General features: G+C 40.3%; 1 protein-coding gene across 2 annotated transcripts in view; it reads right to left on the bottom strand.

The window, feature by feature from the left end:
- The window catches only part of VWC2 (von Willebrand factor C domain containing 2), a 131,379-nt gene that overhangs the window by 100,992 nt on the left and 4,876 nt on the right, over positions 1 to 25,511 (bottom strand). For both annotated transcript variants that reach the window (XM_012733952.1, XM_004694489.2), the window contains exon 3: positions 1,008 to 1,137. In XM_012733952.1, coding sequence (XP_012589406.1) covers positions 1,008 to 1,137 — 130 coding nt within the window. The remainder of the gene's footprint in view (positions 1 to 1,007; positions 1,138 to 25,511) is intronic.

The raw sequence follows: 25,511 nt of genomic DNA, 5'->3' as shown, positions 1-25,511 counted from the left end.
CTCAGAATTCCCTCAGACATAATAATGATTATGTGTAATTATCCACATGTAAAGTCTGCCCCGCTTGACTACAACATTTGGTCCAGTCACCCCACTATTGACATGCTAACAACCTCACAAGTTCACCCATTGCTCCTCTGAAATGATCAGGTGTAGATCTACTTTCATCTCTGATCAAATGTTTGTCCTTACCATGAATCCCAGCACCATTCTTTGTGCCATGAAGAGAAATCTCAGTCCCTCCAGCCAGGAAAGATGCTCAGACAGGCAATGTTGCAATCTGACCTCCAGAATCAACTCACTTCTAAACTATGCACACTGACTTTATAGCACTTGCCTCTGGAACCATAATTCCTAAGCCCATTCTTGTCCCACTTAAAGAATACCCTCTTAAAAAATTAAACCTAGAATGGTGCCTGCTACTTCAGGTACTAAGTTGTTCTATTATTCAGGATAAGAAAACATTCTCCTTTATAAATCATGATCAAGGATATCCTACCATTTCATTTTCCTATAGCAGGCAGGGGTTTTGATCTATCATGGGCTTTCACAAGAAATAAGAAGAGGTTCTCTTTCTGCCTAATTTACTTATGAAAATATTCAATTATATTTCAGCTTTAATTCACTTAGTAATGAAAAGTAAATGAGCCCACCAGCATGTTTGATTTGTCTTGGACCGAGAGAAATTGCTTTGCAAGAACAAACAAAAATTCAGTTGAAATAAGTGACTCTGTTTAGTAGTGGAAATTGCATTTCTTCTCAAAGAACTTCTAAACAGCTATCAATATGGGGTTGGCACCTTAAGAGAACCTGCCTCACTACAGGCAGTTTCCGATGGTACCTGGGACCTGGAGACCACACAGATGCACAGGTGTGTGTGGATATATGTAGTCACATATGCAGATGTATTTCATGTACTACAATGAAGGAAGCAATGAGTTCATGGATGGATGGTGGTTGGTGGGGCACAGGGTGGTACACCCCATTGCAATGCATATGTAACCTACCATTTTTACAGATGGGGCAGCATTGGTCGGGTTCATACACTGGGTCCACACACTCAGTCTGAGGACAGGCAGATACTGTGCACAGTACTTCTCCATTGGCTTCACAGCGACACCTCTCACACGGAGACACCTGAAACACAAGGCCACGGTCAGGGTCTCGCCATTCTTATCCTTCCAGTTTATGTTTTTCTTCCCACAAATCTTCTGTGAAAATATCCAAGTGTTTTAGAAATGGTAAAATTATCATCCAGCCCAGTGGTTCTCAAAGTGTGGATGCAGGACTCCCTCAGGTGAATAGGTTCCCTAGGGGCATAAATACATGTTAGACTAAAGGACTCCAGCTCTTCTCAGCAACAACCAAAGTTTCTGTTTTGATCAATTCTTTGTTTAAAAGTTTTCTTTTGAGTAAAGGTTTTTGTTTTGTTAAAAGTTAAACCAATACTACATCATATTGAATTCTTGTCCAAGCATCCATCATGCAGGTGAATTTCTTTTCCAGTGCCCTGCCAAGTGCCACCCAGTTGAGCCTGTAACACTGACAATTTTAAATTAAAAAGATACCAGAACAGGAAAGGGAGTGGCAGGACTGAAGGGTGGCAACACTGAGACTCTTCTCAAAGCCAGGCAACTCACCAGGATCTCTCTGAATATGAACTCATTAAACTCTCACTACAACTCTAAAATGCAATTATTGGCCTGTTTGGTTGGAGGAAACTGAGGCTCAGAGACAAAAGAAATTAACCATGGGCACACCTTTCATGAGCCTCAAGCTCCTGACTCCAAAGTCCATGGAGGTTTCACTCTCCTTCAAGCCTTCTATGCTCATTCCCTTTCATCACCCAGTGTTAGGAAGTCTATACACTGATCCTCAATCTGTATCTCTCTTCTTTGAGGCACTGACTCCAATTCTACCTTTATGGGATATCAGGTACAACAGCCATGTCTGGATAGGTTGTTCACTGCCAACCTAATGATGCATAGTGGCTTATTCAAGGTATGGTATGGTTGAATTTTTTTTTCCAGAAAAGTAACAGCAGTGCTATTTTTTACCTTCAATGACTCAGAACAAAGCAGAAACCACATATGCAGACCCAGCAATCAGATACAAAAGCTATGAGATGGAAATAGGCATTTTTGAACACAATAGAGAAAGAACTGTCAAGCTGTTCAAGGAGGCCTCAGTTGACCTATTTGTTCTCTACACCCATGACAGAACTGGCACTTGTAAGGTAAAGAAAGCATTATATTCTCAGAGAAGTTTCCTTTATCTAAACAAGGCAAAAAAAAAAAAAAAAAAAAAGAACACTAAAATCTATGAATGGCTTGGTGGTTTCATGAAGCAATGGTTCTAATTGTTTTCAAAGCAGCATCTTTTTCTTTAGCCACTACACCCCAGTGGACTTGGCTGGGGTCAGGACTTTGATGTGTTCATGTGTGCACCATTTAGAATAACAAAGGAGGGACCAAAACTCTTTAGAACAGCCCAGGACAAAATCATTTCCTGGTGTGCAATGCGACCAACCCTAGAAATTAAAATCAATCTTACAATGCATAAAGGTGCATTTTTGGAAGTGTCTTCGGCACAGTAATGTTTTCTCGCTACTGTAGTGAAACTTACTGCTTGTTGCTTCTGCCCTCATTTCCTATTCTTCCATCAACCCCACTGCCAACTTGTAGCATCTTGCATCAAGGACAGACTTAGTACAGAAATCAGGTTGAGAAAAGGATTGGTATTTTAAAAGCTGAGTTGTCAGACATTTGGTTCACTGCAAATGAGAAGGTTTAGTTAGAGGGTTCTGGGGACCCTCCATTAAGCCCAGAGTCTGCGTATTAAATGGTCACCAGGCCTCCTACACCAGAAGAGGTGAGGACTGTCCTCTCTAGAAGGCAGTACAGTGGGGGAGGAGCAAGAGGGTCAGGAACCCCAGTTCTGTCCCAAAGAGAGGAAAAAGGCCTGACACCACTTTGCCCCAGGCTGTCCTTCAGGGAGGCAGTTAAAAGCACCATTTGCATTGCAATTTTGATAACAGTTTGGAATGGCTCTCTTCCAGTCCCCAGAAATGGCTCCAGGAAAGCAACACAGGTGCAGTATGCAGTTGTAAGTCAAAAAGATTCAGGCTCTCAGGGGCAGCTGTCTGCACAGGGAGTCCACCCTGCCATACCACCAAACAGAGCTCTGGCCTGGCAATGACCTCTCCTTGCTGCTGGGCCTCACACATCACTGCAACCCTGCACTGAGGTGCCCATGTTCTGGCAGGTAATTTTCTTAAGAGTTTTGTAGTTTTATCAAAAATTGAATACTGAGTTATATTATCACTCAATATTTAGAAACCTTACACAGCTATTTGGAGATTTGTTCACTTTTAAGTAGTCAAGGCTGTGGCTTTGATGTGTTTTATCTTCTCAAGCCTCACTCAGTCTCCTTTTACCTGCTATGCTTGCCCTGCAACTCCTTTCACTGAGGCTCAGTATTTCCCCAATTTCCACACAAAGCCAGTCTGTGAAAGCAGACAGCAGAGCTGTGGCCGTTTCCTCACAGGACAATCTATCCAATATCGACTGTCAGCTCTCCCTGAGAAAATGCCCTCAGACTGGTCACAGGTCCCTGGCAGTCACAAGTCAGTGTTCTCATCATATAACAAGGTCCCAGAGCCCCTACCCATAATGGCAGTTACATATCAGAACACTCCAGTCTCCTTCTAGGAGTCAAGGGTCATAATCACCTTCTAGGGCTGAAGGGTCATAATCCTAATTCACAGGCCACCTTGTGTCCCTCTGGAACCAGTGGGTATCTGACCCATATTGCTGGCCAGCCTTCAATCTCCAGTCCTGCACCAACCAAATAATGTCATGTCTTCATCTCCCAAGCTCAATCACACCAGCTTACTGAGTCTACCATACTTCTGGTTTTCTATGCCTGGAAAGATTCTTTAGTCATGCCTGGAAAGATTCACCATTTGGTAAACTCCTGTTTGTTTCAGATCCAGCTCCAGAGATTCCACAAGCTCCCTGGGGAGCAATTTTGTTGCTAAAGCCAGTGAGCTGTTCTTTTCCCTCTCTTAAGCCATCACCTTACCCCCAACCTGTGTTTCACAGAACACTGAGATGATACAGGGAACACTGCTAAATAAAAAAAAAAAAAAAAAAAAACACACACTGCCATGAAATATCACAGGCACCTATGTGAACACAGCAAGGAAGATGCAGCCACATCAGCTCTGCATCACCTCATCTAGGAACCCAACATCGCCACCTGAAGTTTTGCTCAGTGGTCCCAGCACAGTAGAATTGAGCAAATATGCCAAGACTTTCAGATTGCAACTTCTGCTCCAGTTCCTTTGTGAAGGTTTGCTGGAAACTTCTCTGTCGGAAATGGGAGAACAATCTGGGGCAGGCTGGACAGTGCAGCCCATGATTCCAGCCTAGGCTGTGGCCTTGAAACAGGATTTAGATTGCAATAGTCAGTCCATCAGGCATCTGGGTTGTGATTAACATTTCTGCTGAATCATTTCAGCAGCCCACACACACTAAACCCCCACATGGTAGGAGTGCTGGCAGACACTGATCCAGACACTGATAATACATGATTAGATCCCAGGCTCCTGTTTGACTCCAGGCACCCTGTCAGAGAATCCCTCAGGCTCAGGGGTCCTTCACACCAGCTCAAGCACTGAATGGTCTCCTGCCACCCCCATGTCTTCTGTCCTTTGTGGGACTACAGGTAAGGAAGCATGCCAGTGCATCACTGCATCATCTACCTGCAACATGAATGTTGGGAAGTACTCTGCAGTCAGATGCGATAGGTCTTTCTTGTGACTCAAAGTTATTTTGTTCCCAAAAGAAGTTTAGCTAAGGATAACCTACTTCAAAACAATAGCACCTCACTACCAAAGCACAACCTACATTTTGCATAGCATGTCTTATAACAGGAATGCCATTTCTGGCAACCATGCAATTGAAATGTCACCCAGGTCCCTCACCCAAGCCTCTCACGCAGGCCCCATACCCAGGCCCAAAGAGCTGCAAAAGGAAGAATGTCAATACCCCTTGGTATCAAGATGAGCTGGCTAACCTGGTGTCAGGTTGCTGCCCAGGTTGCTGCTCCCACCCCCAGGTAGCCACTCAGATAAGGATCAAAGACGCTGAGAGAACAACTACCTCTCTACCTCTGACCAAAAAGGCAGCATGACTCACTGGTACATCTCCACTATATCCCCAGGACTGAAAGAGGGTGGGAGGGTGAGAGGGTGGGGGGTGTGCATATAAAAGACCAGTAGCCTGCACCTGGGGTACAACTTCCCAGGCCCCTGATGGGGACTGTGAACCTAGGGCAGGAGCATAATAACGCCTTCCCTTCTCTTAGTTCTGTCTCCTTGCCTTATTCTATGTGCCGGACCTTACGGCAATTATAATTCCACACTTTATATAGACAGAGTTTAAATACATAGTCTAGGGTTCAGTTTCAAGGTACCACAATGTACTAAGATTAGTCAAAAGTTGTGTTGGATTAAAAAAAAATGGTTTATCAAAATTGGGAGTAAGAATAAAGACAAGCTCTATGGCACTAATTCATTGGTTCAGTCCTGAGGCCAGACGATGACTATCACAGCCAGGGTACCCAGAGGGATAAGAGAAGGGTGAATGAAGAATGTGGTAGGAAGACAGGTGATGGGGAAGAGCACTGAACTGCCTTCAGGGATTGGGGCACTTGGCTGAGGGATACTCTTTCCAGTACAGACCACTTTCAAGTCACCACAGGAGCTTTGGCTTATAAATGACAACTCTTTAAAGAGCATTTAAGAAACACTCTCAGACCTGAAGCACTCTCAGATGAACAGACATATCTGGGCATGTTTTCAATAAAACAACTATAAACTCAATGTGCATAGCAGAGAGTAAAGACTGATATTAAGTTAAGTTGGAAGGCAATTAAAGTAGAATATATTCCTCATTAGCTAGAACCTTCTAACATTCAGTAATTATACACATACACATACACATTCTGCATTATTTATACTTAAGCAGTAAAGATCATAAAACAGACACTGAATTTGTTTTGAAGCAAGTATAAAAAGGTGATATAATTTATATGTAAAAAAATTTTTAAAGGCAAAATGAGCCCTACACACAAGTGGCTGCTGCTCAAAGGTCTGTGTGCTCTGAGTAGGAGAGGTTGAGAGTGACATGTCTACGGAGTACTATGGAAGCGGCCTTCTATTTCATCAAATACATTTGACAGTAATGAATGCAAGTGCACTTAGTTATTATCTGTGACAAGTTTTACCTTGTTTCATGTCATAACTGTGATTACCAAATCATTGCTATCAGTAAGAAGAATCAGATATGAAATATTGTAGAAAGCATGATGAACTGGAATCCACTTTCTATGCCTCAAATCTCTACCCACAGTGGCAGGAGAAACTCGCTTACGGCCACATCCTCCTTCCACAGGGATCGTCCCATCTGGGTTTTCACAAATGACTACTTGATTGGGTGTCATGAAATCTCTGCTTTCTCATACACTGACTCCTGATGTGTAAGGAGCAACCAGACTAAAGGCAGAAGCTTGAAGAATACCTGGATGGGAGGCATGAGTATCTTGGAACAATTCCACAAGTCATTGTAATATTCCCATAAGATGTGATTAATTTAAACATAGAGAAGAAAGAGAAGCATAAGCTAATTAATCCCAACACAGAACTTCCTCAATTCAAACTACCCAACATCAAATAAACCCTCTTTTCTAGTTCTTACAACTGCTGAAATGTTTGATTGGTTTTACCAAAATCCAAACTTCTGGACTCTGTAATGACATACAAAAATAAAGAGAAACACAGAAAACTGGATTCACCTCTTCCTTCCTCTCTTCAAATATTTCCCTTCCTTTGAAACATTTTAAGTTCAGGACCCCTTTGAATTTATCAGGCATCTGGCCTGAAACTCCATCACTGATAGCCTGCGGTAAGTGGCCCACTATTTTCACTACAAATAAAGGCCACATTTTGTTCATATTTGAGGTGATTACACTGACCTGCCCAGAGCAAGATGCCAAAGAGGACAAGTATTTAGATATCGATGGAGTCAAGAAAGAAATGGTTGTAAGTTATAATAGCTAAAGCTAACTTGCACAGCAGTTTATAAAAAAACATAAAACCCAAATATAGCTTTGCTTAAGGATTGCTGAATCTTTAAAGCCTAAGAATTAGATATCCACAGCTAAGAACAAGGGAAAAAGACAAATCTTTCTATTGAAAGATAATGTTTTGGATTACATATTTAATCCAAAGGGGGAATAAAAGATATAGCCACTAGAGTAATAAAAATCACTAAAGCAAAGAGTTTACAGAAAGGATCCAACGGAGTACTTGGGAACTGATTAAACAGAGTGTGTGGAGACTGAGTAACTCAATGCACAACTTGAGACCAAAACACAGAGCTTTATGATCTCAAGTGATCAAGTTCTGATTCCAGATCCAGAACAGGCATCCCACACTGTTATAACATGTGTTCTCAGCTTACTCTGTTACTATTGTTTTCAAATAATTAGGATTTATACTGCATAGCTGAGAATTCATACTTTTACTTACTCAATCAACTTCCTTTTAAGTCCAAAAATGGAAGCTATAAAATATAAACTCACTTTCATTACAGTTTGGGGGTAATATACAAGTTGGGTTGAGGAGCAATCCACCAACAGCCTTCCTGGGCCCCATTATCAATGGTTGTACTTACCATGAACCAATCCTGAGGCCTACCACCTTCAAAATGTCTGTATTCTCAAAAAGACATACAAAAGAATATGCAAGTCACTCATCCCAAGTCTGGTTAGAGAGTTGAGGCATAAATATGTGGAAGAAAAACTAACACAATAGCAGATGTAACTGAGCTGTGTGCATATTATGAATCTGAAAGCCAAAGTTGTTGCTTTTATTGGAATGGCAATAAAAATGGAATGGTGGGAGGGTGAGGCAAGGTGAAGCAAGGTATGGCTGGGTAGTTGTGTGTGAGGGTGGGGACCTCAAGGTATTGCAGTTCCTTTCTGGGATGGAGAACATGGGTATCCCTGGCCCAGATGCTTCAGGACCAGTGGTCCTGACAGTATAGGGACAGGGCAGATGACAAATCAAAAGCCCAAACACTGGGTGCTGCAAGTTCACAGTTACAGCCCTTAGAACTAGAACAATGTCCGCAAGGCCATGGGTACCTGCTGCACCTTGGCAGAGAGGCCCCAACTGTGACAGGGAGACAAGGCAAAAGTGGAAGTCACAGGACAAATGCCTTCCTCAACTGAGGCTGCATGAATCGTTCGCAGCACTGGACAGAGGCTGCCATCACAAGGGATACAACAATTGGGGATTCATTTCAGACAAGGAAAATCCTGAAATGCTAACAAATTACTCCAAAGTTCTTGAGGGATTGGGATAACCTGGAGACACAGAAACTCTAAGAGCAAATGCTTTCAGTCATCAGCAGATGTGGGGAATTAGAGAACTAAAGGATTGTTCTAAAACTAAGGAATATTGTCTCAGTGTTTGTGCATGTGAGTTTTGTTTTACATATTTTGACTTTGTTATTGAATTATTATAATGCCTTCAAATTAAGAAGCAACTGACCAAAAGCAGGAACTAAAAACACCTTTCACTGAAATTAGTCTCTCCTCTGCATGACAAGCAACGTTCCGAAGTCATTATCACAGTTTTGTCACCAGATGGCGAAACAGTCCTTTACAGTTGCTGAGTCTGTATTTCTAAAAGTGTATATGGTCACACTTGTTAGCAAGTGTGGGAGAAATCACAAAGTTCCCTTCTGTTGAAACCACCAGATCTCATTAGCTTCTGCAAACCTGGAGCTGTGTTATTTTGGAGATGGACACAGCAATGATTCTTTTCAACTCAGCTTTTTGATGGTGTGAAAATACACCCACAGATGTAGTGAATTACCAAAAGCTATCAAATAAATCACGGCAGTGCCTGGACTCAGCTCTGGACTGACCATCAGTCCTTCCATGTAGAAGCTTCATGAACATGCCCTCAGCCAGGAGGACCCAGTCTACTTTCCCTAGGTTCCTTGACTTCCTGCAAAAAACCTCGAATATACTATACAGATCACAGTTCTCAGTATGACAGTTACCTCCTACTACATCTACCCTTAGTCTTGTGTCGGATTCCTAACCTTCAACTGTACTGTCAGAGTAGTGCAAGAAGCCCAAAGCACTGTGTTTAGACCGTAAGCAGAATGTAAGCAGCAGACAGCAAGCACACCTGGGACATCTGCGTGGTGTCTTTCAGACACGAAGTGTCAGCTGACCTCTGGCCAGACTCAGCACAGGCAACCCTGCCCCTCTGTGAGCTTCCCATGGGAGATCAGTTCTAAAATGAAGGGATTTGCTCGTCCCTCAACAACCTCCACATAGCAACGGAACACCTCCACTTGCTGTCCCACCAGAAGAGATACTTATTTTTTTATGTTCGCTTTGTCTTTATACTTGCTGTCAGAGGAAGGATTTACATACAAAGCAGCTTAATTAAGAATTGTCCACAGAAAAATAACAGCTTTGAGTAGGGAAGGAAACAGCCCACCCGTTATGCTGCAGATAAACAGTACAACAGACCAGCAGTCCAGCACAGCACAGCTTGCTTTTCAGACACCAAAGAGTAATTTTGCCTTCTTTATGGTTTAGCTTCAGGCGCTCTCCTCCATCTACTAGTATCTTTCAAATCATCTTGTGAGTAATTTCCTTAGATCATTCAACTTGCATATGAGAGTAAGATTTCTGCCAGTATTTACAGGGTTTATTTCACTTAGTTGTAAACAACTGAATAGCTGAAATAAAAATGACAAACACTTTTGTTCTGAGCTGAAGATTCAATGCTGAGGAAGTACACACCTGACAGGATACACGGTCAAAGCATTTCCTGAAGATACATGCTGGCACATATTATAGACTGGGTGCTATGTGGGCCCTCTCCCTTGCCCATATGTTGAAGCCTTAAAACCCAGTGTGATGGTGTCAAAAGGGGAAATGTCTTTGGAAGCAACTAAAATAAACTCTGGTCAAGAAAGTGTGTCTTAAAATTGCACCAATGTCCTTATAAAAAGAGGGAGAGGGCCCTCCCTGGTGGTGCAACAAGTTAGGATGCAGTACTGCAAGCTGGCCACAGCCACTTCAATGTGAGTCCAATCCCCTGCCCCGGAGGTGACCCACATGGCGTGGCAGATCTCTCTTGACCCACCCACTGCTCCCCTCAGCAGTGTACTTGGTCGATCTGCCTGTTCTGCTCCCCATTCTATCTCTGGTGAATCCTCTGCCACCCCTGCGCCTCTGGCTTTTACCCCAGTTCTGTATGCATAAATAAAATACAAAAAAATCTTTAAAAAATAAAATACAAAATAAAAAGAGGGAGAAACTAAGGGCCACTCCCTGCTTTCTCTGCTACATGAGGGCACACCAAGAAGGTGACAGTCTACAAGCTAGGAAGACTGTACTCCGAAGAACACAGTCATGTTGTTACTTCCATCCTGACTCACAGCTTCAGAAATATGTCAATAAATGTCTGCTTTCTGAGCATTTGAGGCGCTATCTTTTTGTCATGACAGCCTAAAGTGACTAAAATACCACCTGCACCCCATTCCTACCATGGATAATGCAGGTGGGGGTCCACAGTGACCCAGTTGCCCACCTCTACTCTGTGGCTTTCTGCAGAGAGAACAGTGCAGTGGGAACTGGCATGGCCACAGACTGACGGCTACCCACTGGGCCAAGGCCTATGCCAGGGAGGGACCTTTCCTCTTAGCAGGCAAAGTGAGTGATTATAGTTATTTGACTGTGTCATTTTCTCATACATTCCTGCATTTATTCATCGATAACAGGGGAATGATGCCAATTGAGCATAACTTACCTGAGGCAGATTGGGGGAAAGAAGTTCTGAAAATTTTGCTAAAAACAAACTCCTCTTTAAATATATATTTATATAGGAAGTAAGCCCTTTGTTTTAGAATTAGAGAACAGATTAAAGACACCTATGTATGAGAAAGGAATCAGAGATGTTGGTTTTCACTTAATGTACAAGTAACACAAATTAAATGTCATGTAAAGAGTAGGCTTTTAAGTGATGACTGTGAGGGTATAATGTGGGATTTGGTTCTCTCTAGTGTCAACAATTCAAAAGTTTCAGCTAAAGAAACAGGGTAGTGAAATAGATGTAGTAATAGGAAGGGCTGGTGATTGTGGCAGTCTGGGGAAAGCATCAAAGACACTATACATACTTCTTCCTATCATAGCCACACACACTCACCACACACTCACACACAACTTATTTGGAAATCTTCACTGGAGAGAGCAATAGAAAGTCTCCTCTGAAGCATGGGATAACGAGGATGACCATGGCAGTGCTTCAGTTTCTTTCATCTAAAATTGGTGTGGATCAAAGTTTCATGTTCCCCAACAATGAGTGGCCAGGGAACACTCATTTGGAGCTAGTTGTGCTCAGTTTGACTGTCTTGTTGAGATCCCTTCTGCATGTAATCAGCTGCCAAGCCCAAGAAAGTGCTGGCCTTCAGCCAGGACTGGAAGCCACTGTTATTGATCGCGCACCTCTCCTAAGTGGTATAACAGAACTACAAGGGACCACACATAGTCTCTGCCATTGAAAAAGTTCTATTGCGTGGGGCTTAAGTTCAGGTGGAGGAGGAGAGATTGCAAGGATCCCACACAAGGAAAGGGTTCATCCCTGTATTCAGCACACATGGTCCTGAGAACTGACTAGTGATTTGTGTCAATCAACCCTGGCTGTCAAACAGGAGCAAGAAGAGCTTATTATCTTGACTTCCTGGGTGGGAGCAAATTGTTCAGAGGGGAGTACTACTGCTCATAGGAGGTGACCTGAGCACAATTTATGCCTCAGGGCACCTTGTCTACTGCTCTGCCCAGACCCAGGGAAAGGGAGGGGTCTTGCTATCAGAAATGTTTCCCTTTCAGCCCACCCACCCTGACATTTCAGCATGTGGGCAATCTGCTAAATTAATAGTGGGTACAGGCAAAGGTGCTCGGAGCTGTTCTGCTCCATCCAAGAAGGAAAAACAGTGCCCGACTATCTGCAGATTTTCTGTGCTGTGGCCCTGGGGATGGACGTCTCACAGCAGCAAACTGGCCCCTGGCTGATGATCTGTGTCCTCAGATCATAACTGTTAATGATGCAGGAGTGATTAATTCCAAGTGGGAGTTAATAAATATGATTCAGGGCTGGTTAGAACTGGATTTGTTTTGGTAACTCTCTTTAAGTTTCCCTTAAATGTACTTTTGTAATTTTTAGTTTTGAGAATATCTATGTATCAAGATGTAGATATAGATGTAATATAGTTATAGAAGTCTGCATCTATATGTATCTCTATCTATACACAGATACAGATATGTGCAGAGAGAAGGGACTTTCCAAAGAGCACACAGAATGTGAAAGTAAAATAAAAATTAAAAATTATTTTTTAAGTCGATAGGGAATACAAATTAGTGTAAAATACTAAACAAATAAACAACAATACACAAGTGTCAGTCTGCTTGCTACAATGATGCTACTACTTTTTCTGAGCTGTTTACTCAGCTGCAACAATCCAGGGTCAAGGAATACAGTGTATTGTTTTGAAATACTCTGATCTTCACCATAAGAAAGTCAGGAGAAATCAGCCATGACTTCTTTTAGTCTGGTGGCATCTGTGACAGGCAGCCTGGAACAGCTACAGGGGCCTTTGAAAGGCTCACCTATTTCATAATTTAAGCTAAAACTGAGCTGGAATCCAGGTATAACTTTTTTTTCAGAGCATTTAAATGTTGCATTTAATGGCATTTCCTGTTTGTTAAAGATAAACTTATTCAATGAGAGCTCCATGACAGATGAACAGATTCAGAAAATATGGTACACATACACAATGCAATGCTATTCTGTTATAGAGAAAAATGGAATTTAGACCCCCGTGTGCCCCAGGGTGGGGAATGGAAACAGTTAAGACTGACTAGGCCCCAGCAAACAGAAGCAGGCCCTGCCAAGACACATGGGTGTGATAGGCTCAGGCAAAGGCGACAGTAGGTGGATCGCCTATTGCCCATTTGCTACAGCCCTGGGAGCACTGAACCAGGAGGACACAGTTAGGAAAGGCAGTCCTGTAGACAGGAGTGACACTGATTGTCCTTCAGACAGTGGAGACAAGTGCAGACTTCAACAGAGTTGAAACTGAGTATATTTATGCTATATTAATGAGCAGTAGTTATAAAGAGAGAAACTTGGGGAGAGTGTTATGGACTAATGGGTGTCAGTGGCAAGACTGTCAGCTCAGCAAGCATCCTTGAGGAGAGGGAGTGAAAAGTTGAATGGAAGAACACTCCATACAGAGATAAAATTCCATGGAGTTGCAGGGTGTTACACACAGGCTGTGCCCCAGTACAGGTAATAGCAATGGAAGCATCTGATTGACGTATTTTTTTCCTGAACATTCTATGATGCCCAACCCTGTTTGTTCTTACCATTTTCAGCTGGAAGTTTATTTTATATGATATTAGCACAGTTGTCCTTATCTTTTCTGGGATCCTATTTATTTGAAGGATTGTTTTCCAACCATTTATTTTAAGCTTATATTTACCTTTGGAGTTTAGATGGGTCCTCTAGAGACAAAAGAAGTTGGGTTTAGTTTTCTGATCTGTCAGTTGCTCATGACTTTTGGTGAAATCAGACTGTTTACATTCAAAGTGATTACTGATATATGCTTGCCACACTCATTTTCTTTAGTTTTCTGGCTCTATGACTTGTTTAGTTAGTTTCTTATGGATTTTCTTTGATTTAGAAAGGAGTGCCCTTTCACTACTCAATATAAATAATAAAGCGGACTACAAAATCAACAACCAAAAGTCTGTTGCATTCCTATATACAAAAATGGAAGTAGAAGAGGAAAAAACATAAAGGAAATAATCCCATTAACATTAGCATCAAGATGTATTAAGTATCTCAGAATAAACATAACGATGGCAGTGAAAAATATATTCAAAGAAAATTATAAGGCACTTTAAAAGAAGTAGGATGCATAAGAAAACAGAAAGATGCATCATGAATGATAGAATTAAAACTGTTAATTGTCCATCTTACTCAAAGCAATAGATAGGTCTCAATCAATATCTCCATTTCAATGGGCTTAAACAAAGAATAGTTAAAATATTATTAAAGATTATATGAAACCATAAAGACCCCAAATATCCAAACAAATTTCGAAAAAAAAAAAAAAAAGCACACACACACACACAGAAAGGGAATGGAGGCATCATACACCTAGATTTCCAGCTATAATACGAGGCTATAGTAATGAAAACAGTATGGTCATGGAATAAAAATAGACAAACAGAGGAATAGGAAGAATTGAGAATCCCAAAAATAAACACATATTTATGTGGACAGTTAATCCATGACAAAGGAATCAAGAGCATACAATGTAGAAATTGAAATCTCTTTAACTAGTGGTCCTGGGAATAACTGGATAGCACATGCACAAAAATGAAAGTGGACTATTCCACCATACTATATAAAAATATCACTTAAATTGATGAAAGACTTGAATACAAGAAACAATAAAATATATAGAAGAAAACATAGAAAAAACACTCCAGAACACTGATTACAATGGTGTCTATGGGTATTCAAATATGACAGCAAGTAAACCAAAAACAATAATAAAAAAGAGAGAAAAAAACAGAAAGCTAAAAATCTTCTGTGCAGAAAAAGAAGATATTATTAAATGAAAAGCCATCCTATTGAATAGATGAATATATTTGCACATCAAACATCTGATAAAGAGCTAATAACTAAGATTCTAAAATGACACATACAACTAGAAAGTAAACAAAGGATCCCAAAAATTTAATAGAAGTAGATGAAAGACCTATAAAAGAAAAACTTCAAAACACTGCTAAAGGAAATAGAAGACACAAAGAAATGGAAAGATATTTCCGGCTTATGGGTTGTAAGAGTTAATATCATACAAACGGTCTTACCACCAGACTAAAAACAATTTACAGATTTAATGCAATTCAATAAAAAAATAATGATATATTTTCAAAGAAATAGAACAAATAATAAAATTCATATAGAAACATAAAAATCTCTGAATAGCAAAATCTCTCCTGACTAAAAGCATGAGAATGGAGAGATTACAGTACAAGATTTAAAAAAAAAATAAAAATAATAATACAAAGTCATTATAATAAAAACAGCATTGTAGTGGAACAAAACCAAACATACAGCCCAATGGAACTGAATTGAAAACCCACAAATAAAACCACACATTAGCAGTCAACTGCTCTGTGACAAGTGTTTACATTGGGACAAGGAAAGCCTCTTCAACAAATGGTGCTAGGAAAACAGGACTATAACATCCAAAAAAAAAAAAATCTAAATAGAGGGCCCTCCCTGGTGGCGCAGCAGGTTAAAGCACAGAACTGAGAAGCTTAAGCTACTTCAGCATGAGTTCAATTCCCACCCACCCTGGAGGTGACCCACATGGTGCAGCAGATTTCTCCTGACCCGCCCACTGCTCCCCTCAGCAGTGTTCTTTATCAGTTGGCTTGTGCTTCTCCCCATTGTCTCTGGTGAATCCTCTCACCACCCTGCACCTCTGGCCTGTACTCCAGCTCTGTAACGCATTAATAAATAAATCTTTTTAAAAAATGTAAATAGAGTATTATCTCACTTCATATACAGAAATCAACTCTTAATGGATAAAAGACTGATACCATAAAATATATAGAAGAAAACATGATTAAAAAAACTCCATGACATAAACCTCAGACACATCTTTGAAGATTCTTCTTCAAAAGCAAGAAAAACAAATGAGAAGATAAACAGCTGGGACTGTTGTACAGCTTCTGTACAAAAAAAAAAAAAAAAAAAGACAATAACCAAAATAGACACAGCCTACTGAATGGGAGAAAATATTTGCATACCATATGACAGATATAGAACTGATGTCAAATATATACAAAAAACTGACATAACTCAACAAAAACAAACACCCAGTCAAAAAAATTAGAAGACTTTCTGCAAAGAATAAGTACAAGCAGAATATATGGAAAAAAAAAAAGCCAAACTCAACATCATTAATTATCAGGGAAATACAAATCAAAATCACAATGAGATATGACCTGCTCCAGCCACTATGGAAAGCTGTGTGGAGGTTCCTCAGAACACCAAAACTGGATTTACCATATGATCCAGTCATTCCACTGCTAATCTACACAAATGACACAAAAACATTACTTTGAAAAGAAACCTGCACTCCTATAGTTATTGCAGCATTACTTACAATAACCAGATAAGCAAACAACCCTAATGCCCCAAGATAGACAAATGGATAAAAAAATTGTCATATATACAATAGACTATCCCTCATCAATCAGAAAGACATAATCATGCGATTTGAGGAAACATGGATGATGCTGAGGAGATTATGCTTGCTGAAATTAATCAGGAGGAAACATAAATACTGGAAGGTATCAGTTATAACTGGAATATAGAGAGACCAAACAAAAGGTCAAGAAAAAGTCCAAACTAGCAAGCTGACCACAGAACTGAGGCATATAACAAAGGAGGGTAAAACGGGAAGGATGAACACAAGGGAATATGGTTCATGGGTGATATGTTGGTAACAGAACTATGGTGTAGACAATATGTAAGAAAAAAAAATAATTAAAAATAAACAAGAGGCAAATAGTCACTCCACCAAAGAAGACATACAGATGGCTTACGGAGACTTGATAAAATGTTTAGCATCACATATTATCAAGAAAATGTAAATCAAAACCACAATGAGATAGCACCTCACTCCTCTGGTAATGACCCATAGCAATAAAACTAGAAACAATAAATGCTAAGGATGTAGAGAAAAAGGAACCTTTATATCCTATTGGTGAAATGTAGCTGACCTAACTCCATGGACACAGTATAGTGATTTCTCAAGATATTAAAGATAGATGGATAGATTGAATAGATGTGCCACATGATCCACCAATTCCAGTCTTTATATCTACATGAACAAATAAAAAAAACATATATTAATTTGAAGGGATTTATGCATGTCTTAGTTCTCTGTAGCACTATAGTCAAGTTATGGAAACACTCTGTCCAAAGACAGAGATGTTGATGAAGACAATGTGGTATAGATACAGGAGAGAATGTTACTCAACCATGAACTATTATAATTTGCAATAACATGGATGGAACTGGAGGGGATTTTGCTAAATAAAACAAATTAGAATAAAGAAAAACATGAGATTATTTCATTTGTACGTTGAATCTAAAAAAAAAAAAGGAAACAAGAACTGACAATACTAGAGAATAAAAAAAAAATCCTGTAAATCTGATTGCAAAATTGAGGCTACTAGAGGTGGAAGAAGGGTGGGAATGAGACAAAGGGCACAGGGGTCATGTAATCTAGGAAAAACAGCAATTGTGCTTTGGTGGTGGGTGTGGCTCAGCGATAAATATCTGAAGATGTATAAACCTATTCCCCTAAGGCATATATACATATTGTAAATCAAGGTAACCTAAATAACAAATAATAAATTAAATAATAAAATAATAATACAATGTCGTGTAAGATAAACCCACCCCTATAGGGCACAGAAGCTTAGCATCTCCTTCTGTAAACCATTACTCTCCTGGAGCCTCCGGCCATTTAGCCTGCTACTGTCAGGTCCTCGGTCTGACAATCCTGGGGATTCCGGCTGCCTGCTGTCCTATTCCCTGCAGGCTTCTCAGTTGCATGGTTCTCCTTCAGCACCAGAAAGCAGTGAATATCCTCCCACCCAGTCCCAGTTACAACCAAAATGTCTCCACACAAAGATAATGTGTCCTCTAATTAAGAATCACTGATGTACCGTGAACATTTGGTTTTGTTTCATTACTTCTTCACTGTGACTTTGCTTCTGGGCTTATTTTCCTTTTTTAGATTGCATTTGGAAGCTATTTTAGTGTTTTTCTGGTAAACTATTTTTGTTTGAACCTATCTTTGTTTCGGCTCATTCCTAAAAGGCAATCTTGCTGGATATATAAATAGGATTAACACTTGTTTTCTCTTAGTCTTTTTAAGATGTTCTATTTAAGGGGTTTCTAATTTTGAAAGGACATTAACTCTCAAACTATTACTGCTATTTTGGAAGTAGTATCTTGTCTGTCTGGCTGTTCTTTAAATCTTTCTTTGCCTTTGGTGTTCTGCAATCTCATAGTGATATGGTCAGATATGGATATACTTTTACTACATATATATTTTATGTATACTTTGTCTTTAGATTATTTGGGATACCTGAATCAATAAATAGTGGTCTTTCAGATAGAAATTTTTGGATGCTAGCTGCTCCTTTCTCTTCTTCCTATTTACTCTCTTGTTCAAAATTGTGAGACATGTACATTGTCTTCTCTCTGCATCTTCCATGTATCAAAATGTCCCTTTTAATATTTCATCTATGTGAATGTTTATTTATTTTTTAAATATGTATGTGTGTATGTATTTATACATAGAATAACTGGGGTATAGGCCAGAGATTGGGGGCAGCGAGAAGATTTACCAGAAAACAGAGTGGGGAAATGAACAGGCAAATCTACTGAAGTGCACTGCTGAGGGAAGCAGTGAGCAGAACAAGAAAGATCTACTACAGCATGTGGGTAAGGTCCCTGGATGGGGATTGAACTCAGCCCATAGTGGTGATAGAGCTGATACTTAATCCCTCCAGCACTGGTCAGGACCCTATGTGTCCATGTAGCATCTTCAGGTATATCTGCCAGCTCACTAAACTCTCTCAAAAGCTTTACATAATACACACGAGAATGTTAAATTCTGAATATTTTTTTCCACTATCCTATTCACTTATAAAAGTTGGACTCTCCCTGGTGGCACACAATTGCAGCACGGCAAGCTAGCTGCAGTACTTCAGTGTGAGTTCGATCCCTGCCCTGGAGGTGACCCACATGGCGAGGCAGACCTCTCCTGCCTTGCCCGCTACTCCCTTCAGCAGTGTACTTTGTCAGTCTGCCTGTTCTGCTCCCCACTCTGTCTCTGGTGAATCCTCTCACCCTCCACAGCTCTGGCCTGTACCCCAGTTCTAGATGGATAAATAAATAAATCTTTTAAAAAAAAGTTCTATCTTACTCTTTTCAAAGCTGGCTAGGACTTGGTATGTACTTGTGTCGTTTACCATATACTTTATTCTAATATATCATATATATCTGACATATACTTATTTTATATCCCAATGTTTGGGTCTGATTTGATTGCTTTTGTTCAGCCTGACTCTGGCTCCTGATGCCCTTCTTCTTGTGTGCAGCTGCCATTTTTTATTTTGTCATCACATTTCTTATAGCACTATTTGTGGGGACTGTTTTTGCCTGGGTTAAAAGTGCATTTTTCCCTGTGTGTGTTTGCTACCACTACCACTAGATGACTGTTTGTATGTTATCCTGTTGTACGGCTAGACTGCCAGATGGATATTTTGGACCATGCAAGGAAGCATGAATATTGTGCAAGGGGAAGGCATACACAGGAGATATGGCCACTGCTCAAGAGACCTTTCAGGTCTGCAAAGCACAGAGCCCACCCACTGTGGTTATTGTGTTGCCCCTTCACAGGTCAAGGTTTGGGGAGCAGCTTGACTTCATGAGGCTCATCCTGACCTGCTGTTCTCTCTCTACTGGGGCCCAGCACTTGTCAAATACCCCCTGCCCCCACACCAACTGTGAGCACCAAGCATTACCTTCACCACCAGAATGGCATCAGCAGATACTCCTGGTCTCCATCAAGAGTGACTATCCTCTTTAAAGGCCTACTTCTGTGTTTAAGGATTAATTTATTTTACTTTCCCCCATTTCATCTGTGCTTCTAAGAAGATGCATTTTATAACATATAAGGGATTACAAGAGTTTTATAGAAAGTCAACTTCAGGTATCAGTCTTTCATATACATAGACAAGGGGAGGTCTCACCATGTTTAGAATAAAAATCAATGTCTGTCAGCATAAGAGATGTGCAGAGCTACAGTGCTATAAATCTCCATTTTATACTTTTCTATGGACCTAGAGCTTTTGAGAAAATTCAAGGGCCATTGGCAGTATTTTTCTGCAGATTTGAATGGCACTCTAAAGCCTGACCATATCCCAATGCCTAAAGAAAAACAGAATAAGGCCCCTCCCTGGTGGTGCAAGGGGTTAAAGCTTGGTACTATAAAGCTATCAGCAGCCACTGCAGCAAGAGTTCTATGGCCAGCCAAGGAGGTGATCCATATGGAGCAGCAGACATCTCCTATCTTGTCTTCTGCTCCCCTCAGCAGTGTACTTCCATCAATCTGCCAATTTTTGTTCCCCACCCTGTCTCTGGTGAGTCCTCTCACCCCAAAACCTCTGGCCTGTACCCCAGTTCATGTATGCATAAATAAATAGATCTCTAAAAAAGAAAAACAAAACAAAACAAAACAAAAAAAGAAATAGAATGAGAAGTAAAATCCAGCTGTCAGGAGCTCAACCTTGGAGCTAATAAGTAGCAGGAAGGATTTCTAGCTCCACGATCAGAATTGTACCATAAAGGGTGGCTACAGGGTTAGGTCTGAGTGGAAAACCATACCCTTTGAGAGAGTATCATGAATTTGAGAGACTAATTAACAACTGAGTTTCTTGATATAAACTATTGTTTTTCCCTAGAACATCTGCCTCAGAATTCTTCTGTCATTTAAAAAAAAAAAAAAAGCTATCAACAACAGCATTTAGACAAGTGACTTCCACCTGGCACCCTGAAGAGCCATTCACAGTGCCCCTTCAAACACATGCCACCTACAGGACCCTGCCTTTATTGGAGACCTGAGCCTTTGTCTGCACATGATTATTTTTTTTAAGTTTTATTTTATTTATTGATGCATAGAAGAACTGGGATGTGGCCAGATGTGCAAGGACTGAGAGGATTCACCAGAGACCAAATTGACACCATAGTGGGGAATATACTGAAATATAATGCTGAGGGGAGCAGCATGGGAGACAGGATAGGTCTATTGTGCCATGTGGGTCAGCTCCCTGACTGAGACTGAGCTCATGCTACAGTGGGTATTGAAAGCTTGATAACGCTGAGACTTAACCTTTATCAAAAAATAGTTAATGAATAAATGTAAGAATGATATTTCTGTTGGTACCTACCATATTTGGAAATATCTGAGAAGGAAGTATTTTTTTTAATATTTATTATTTATTTGTGTATACAGAACTGGGGTGCAGGTAGAGGTGCAGGGGCGGTGAGAGGATTCACCAGAGACAGAGTGGGGAGCCTACTGAGGAAGTACACTGCTGAGGGGAGCAGCAGGCGAGTCAGGAGAGGTTTGCCTCGCCATGTGGATCTCCTCCCGGGCAGGTGGGGATGAACTCATGCAGAAGTGGCTTTAGCTTCTTAGTGCTGTGCCACCAGGGAGGGTTCCTGAGAAGGAAGTATTTATGGGAAAACACTGCCACTGTCTTATAATGACACACTCTAGAGTCAGTCCTCTTGGACACCAAACTACTCTGGGGCAGTCACTTCTCCGAAGAGTCACACTGAGCAGTAAGCACCTGAAATTCACAATAATCATGCAGCAGGTTTTCCCTGTGTTCTGTTTTGTATGCTCGAGTTATTTTAACATATCTTATTCATTTATTATAGTGTGAGAGTCAAGCAGGGCGTTCTTCCATTTTACTACCTGAAACTAATAAATCCATGAGAACAACCCAGGGGGCCACAAGAAGAAACAGAATAAGTTATGGAAGTTCACTTTACACCCAGACTGAAATAGAGGGGCTTACTACTGAGGGGCCTGGGTCTTTCAACCTCTGATAACAACTGACTGTAAAATTTTGAATGACACCAGTTTTCTAAGGTGAAATTTCTCCACCTGTGAACAGAGAGGCATTACAAAGCCATGTGGCCACAGGGCTTCAGGTAAATCAGGCTGAGTGGGGACATAATCAGCGGCATCTGCTCAGCTCCAGCAGATGGCTGCCACCTGGGAATCATCTCCTTTTTATAATGTATAGCCAATCTGGATTTTCATATTCGTATTTATTAAATATCTGCACTGGACAAGCACATGTCTTATGTTCAGTGAGGCAAGCAGAACACCTCCGTAGGTGAAGAGCAGTTCTCAGCTCTGTTTGCCCTCCAGGGGTCTAATAATCCCCAAGCTCCATCCTACCCTGGAGATGCAGTGTTCCATCACTGCCCACAAAATCTCTTCTTTTTGCCTTGAGGGAAGCTGCTGGAACAAAATGTTTCTCTTCTTACTATAACTCAAATTCCATACTTTGAAGGACGTAGGTATTTATTTTTTCTTAAATGACATGAGTCAAGTACAGCATAAAACACAAAAACACTTAACTGAACTGGTCAAGCATTCACTGGACACGAATGTGGACCTGGGGCTCTAAGCCTACATAAGTTTCCCCTCTATGTACCAGATATTCTCTCATCCACACACAAAATGCCACTTTATCACTATTTAATCAAGATGATAAAAGTGACTGAGTTGGAAGTACACAATTTTAGAGCTGAGGAGAAAGATCAGACTCAAACCCTGGTTCTGCCATTTATTAGCTTGATAACTTTAGTGAAGTTACCTAGCTGTTCGAATATTGGTTCTCTCTTTTAAAATACACATTCATGAATCAGCTAATTGTGTAAATTAACAAATAAATATGTGCAAAGCATATAGTCACTAGATAAATACTGGCTCTCTTCTTCCCATTATGGATACTCAAAATGTGATGGTATTTATCCGATCATATTTCAGATCAAGCATAGTAGGGAATATGTAAATTGGGAGCTATTCAAGTTATGTTCTCCTCTCTGGGTTAGAGACACAATTGAGAGGATCATAGAAACTACACTGTCACTCCCTCCTTTTTTCTAATTGTTACAGTTTAAATAAATTTAGACAGAACAGCAGACACTTAGAAATTTATGATTTGTAAAATCTTACACAGAACAAACAAACACAGAGGTAGGAACAGCATATGAATTAGACTGAACAAAAATTAATACATATTTCTTGATTTTACTTTGCCAAGATAAATAATAATATCTTTGTAATGTAAGTAATGGTTACGTAGCATCATCCAAAAGAATGGAAGTATGCTTAGATTGGAAAAAAAAAATCATGTCTACCTCTATATTCCTGTTTACTCATAATTGTGATAAGGATCTATTTAGATGAAGCTTTTAATTCCAAATCTTAAGCTCAACTTTTTTCCATTAGTAAGCTCCTAGAAATGAGATTTTGCAACGGGTTAATCACTAGTGAACTACTGAAGTCATAAGAAAGGGCTTGGTTAACTCAGTAGTTTGAAAAACATTCCCCCATAAATACTCCTTCTGATTATGCCCACTTCCAAGCCTCAGACTGCACTTATTAATAACTTTTTTTCTCTTTTTCTTCAAATATGTAGTAAGAATCGCTTCAAAACTGTATACAATCATGTATATATGATCAGAGGTACTGATCAGTTTTGCTAACCAGTGTAGAAACTGATATCATCCTAACCAAAAGCAGGTGGATGTGAATATTTTGTTATTTTCTGTGGAATTACTTCAAGGAGTCACACAAATTCCATTAGGTTCTGTAAAATACTGAAAGAAGAGCTCATATTCTACGCATATCTTCACAGTTCCCCAGGGCATCAGCATTTGTAAGAGGAGAACAACTTTGTTGTTACTCAAAATGAATTTTTTTCTTTATAAATGAATTTCAGATTTGAATTGCTGCTGACCCATATGATGGTCATCAGAAGTGAGCTTAAAACTACTCCATAAAGCCACTCATAGCTACACTCAATAAGTGATGCATCCTTCCCAACACCATTTTCCTATTTCTCCTTGGGTCCACATCTACACAGTCAATTCTAATTACTAACCCTGTGCTATGGGCTGAGTAGGACCCCTCCCCCAATTCACATGCTGACTCCTGCCCCACAATATCACATAAATTGAGTATTTGGAGCTTGGATCTTTAAAGTGTTAAATTAAAATGAGGTCATATGGGTTATCCCCTATCCAGCATGGCTTGTATCCCTATAAGAAGCTATAATAATAGTAATAACACAAGTAAAAAGACCACATGAGGACACAGAGAAATGCCAAGAAAAAGACCTCAGGAATAACCAATTCCACTGCACCTGAATATCAGACTTCTAGCCTCTGGGACTATTAAACATTAAATTTCTATTGTTTAAGCCACCAAGTCTTTATGGAAGCCCTGGCAAATGAATATACCCTGGAAAGCAGACAGCACATTAAAATACCACTACTTATAAGAAACATAAATCTAAAACAGACCATCTATTCAAAGTTGAATGCTTGGTGGTACAAGTTGAAGAATAAGATACTTGACATAATTTGACAGTCAGTCAAGAAAATTTTGTTAGCAACTGTTTTCATTTGGAGGCACAAATTAAATTGCAAACTTCCCTGGAAGAATGAGCATACTGCTCTAATTAATAATAACAAATTAGTAGTATTTTTGTTGAAGCTGTGAGGTGTTCTGCTGATAATAAGTTCAACCAGGTAATAAGGAATGATAGTTGTAATGGGGTGAAGAGCCCTAAAAGGAAAACAAAACAAAAGAAAACAATAGGTTTGAAGTATGCAGAAAGGGCAGCAAGTAAGTTACCTATGGGAGAGAAATGCAGCTTCTCTCTAGCCTCAGCCCAATACCCACACAGCACCAGGAAGGGTGTGGAGGGCTATCTGCTTCTCACTGTAGACATCCTCCACCAGCTTCCAGCCTCCACCAGTAATTTCACCTCCCTCCTCTCCTGCCCTTGGCATTCCCTCCTTTTCTTTCTGGAAAGTAGAGAACAGACTGTAACTTGCCTGTGTGCCTCCCAGGGAAAGAGGCCCAGGCTGGCTTTTCTGTCATGTAAGCCTTGCCACAGTAAACAGCATTTCAAGCATGACCCTATTCTATCACAACCTCCATTTGAATTTCATTTTCACTGGAAAAGGGCAAAGTGGTTCTGACAGAAAATGTTTATTTTCCATGTTCCCTGTCCTCTCTGCATTGCAAACTATAGGCCACATTGTTCTCTCAACAGTCCAGAATATCCAGAGCAGGCATATGGACATCATCGTACTCTACCCAATGGCATCACAAAACCCTTGGACTCACAGCTGGCACCGAACCCTTCCAATGACCCCAACAAAGTACTGCATCCTTTTCTGTATATTGAATGAAACAAAAAATACAGACACTAGATGACCTGCACAGAGGCACGCTAAATTAGGAAAAGGTCTAGAAATGTTCCTAATACTAACAGAAATGATCATATATGATATGTACTATGAAACTGATTGTGGGAGCGGGGGCTCAGATTATAGGAAATATTATAGCAGAAATATACTTAAAATTTTGTAGCAGCACCATAGACCAGAGACATTCTGTGGGGGTGGAGTGGGGAATGGGATCAAAAACGGGGGG

Source organism: Condylura cristata, unplaced genomic scaffold (genome assembly GCF_000260355.1).
Source record: "Condylura cristata isolate star-nosed mole 26May11 unplaced genomic scaffold, ConCri1.0 scaffold00044, whole genome shotgun sequence".
Taxonomy (NCBI): Eukaryota; Metazoa; Chordata; class Mammalia; order Eulipotyphla; family Talpidae; genus Condylura; species Condylura cristata.
The sequence above is the reverse complement of the archived record's forward strand: the minus strand, read 5'-3'. Positions and strand labels throughout refer to the sequence as shown.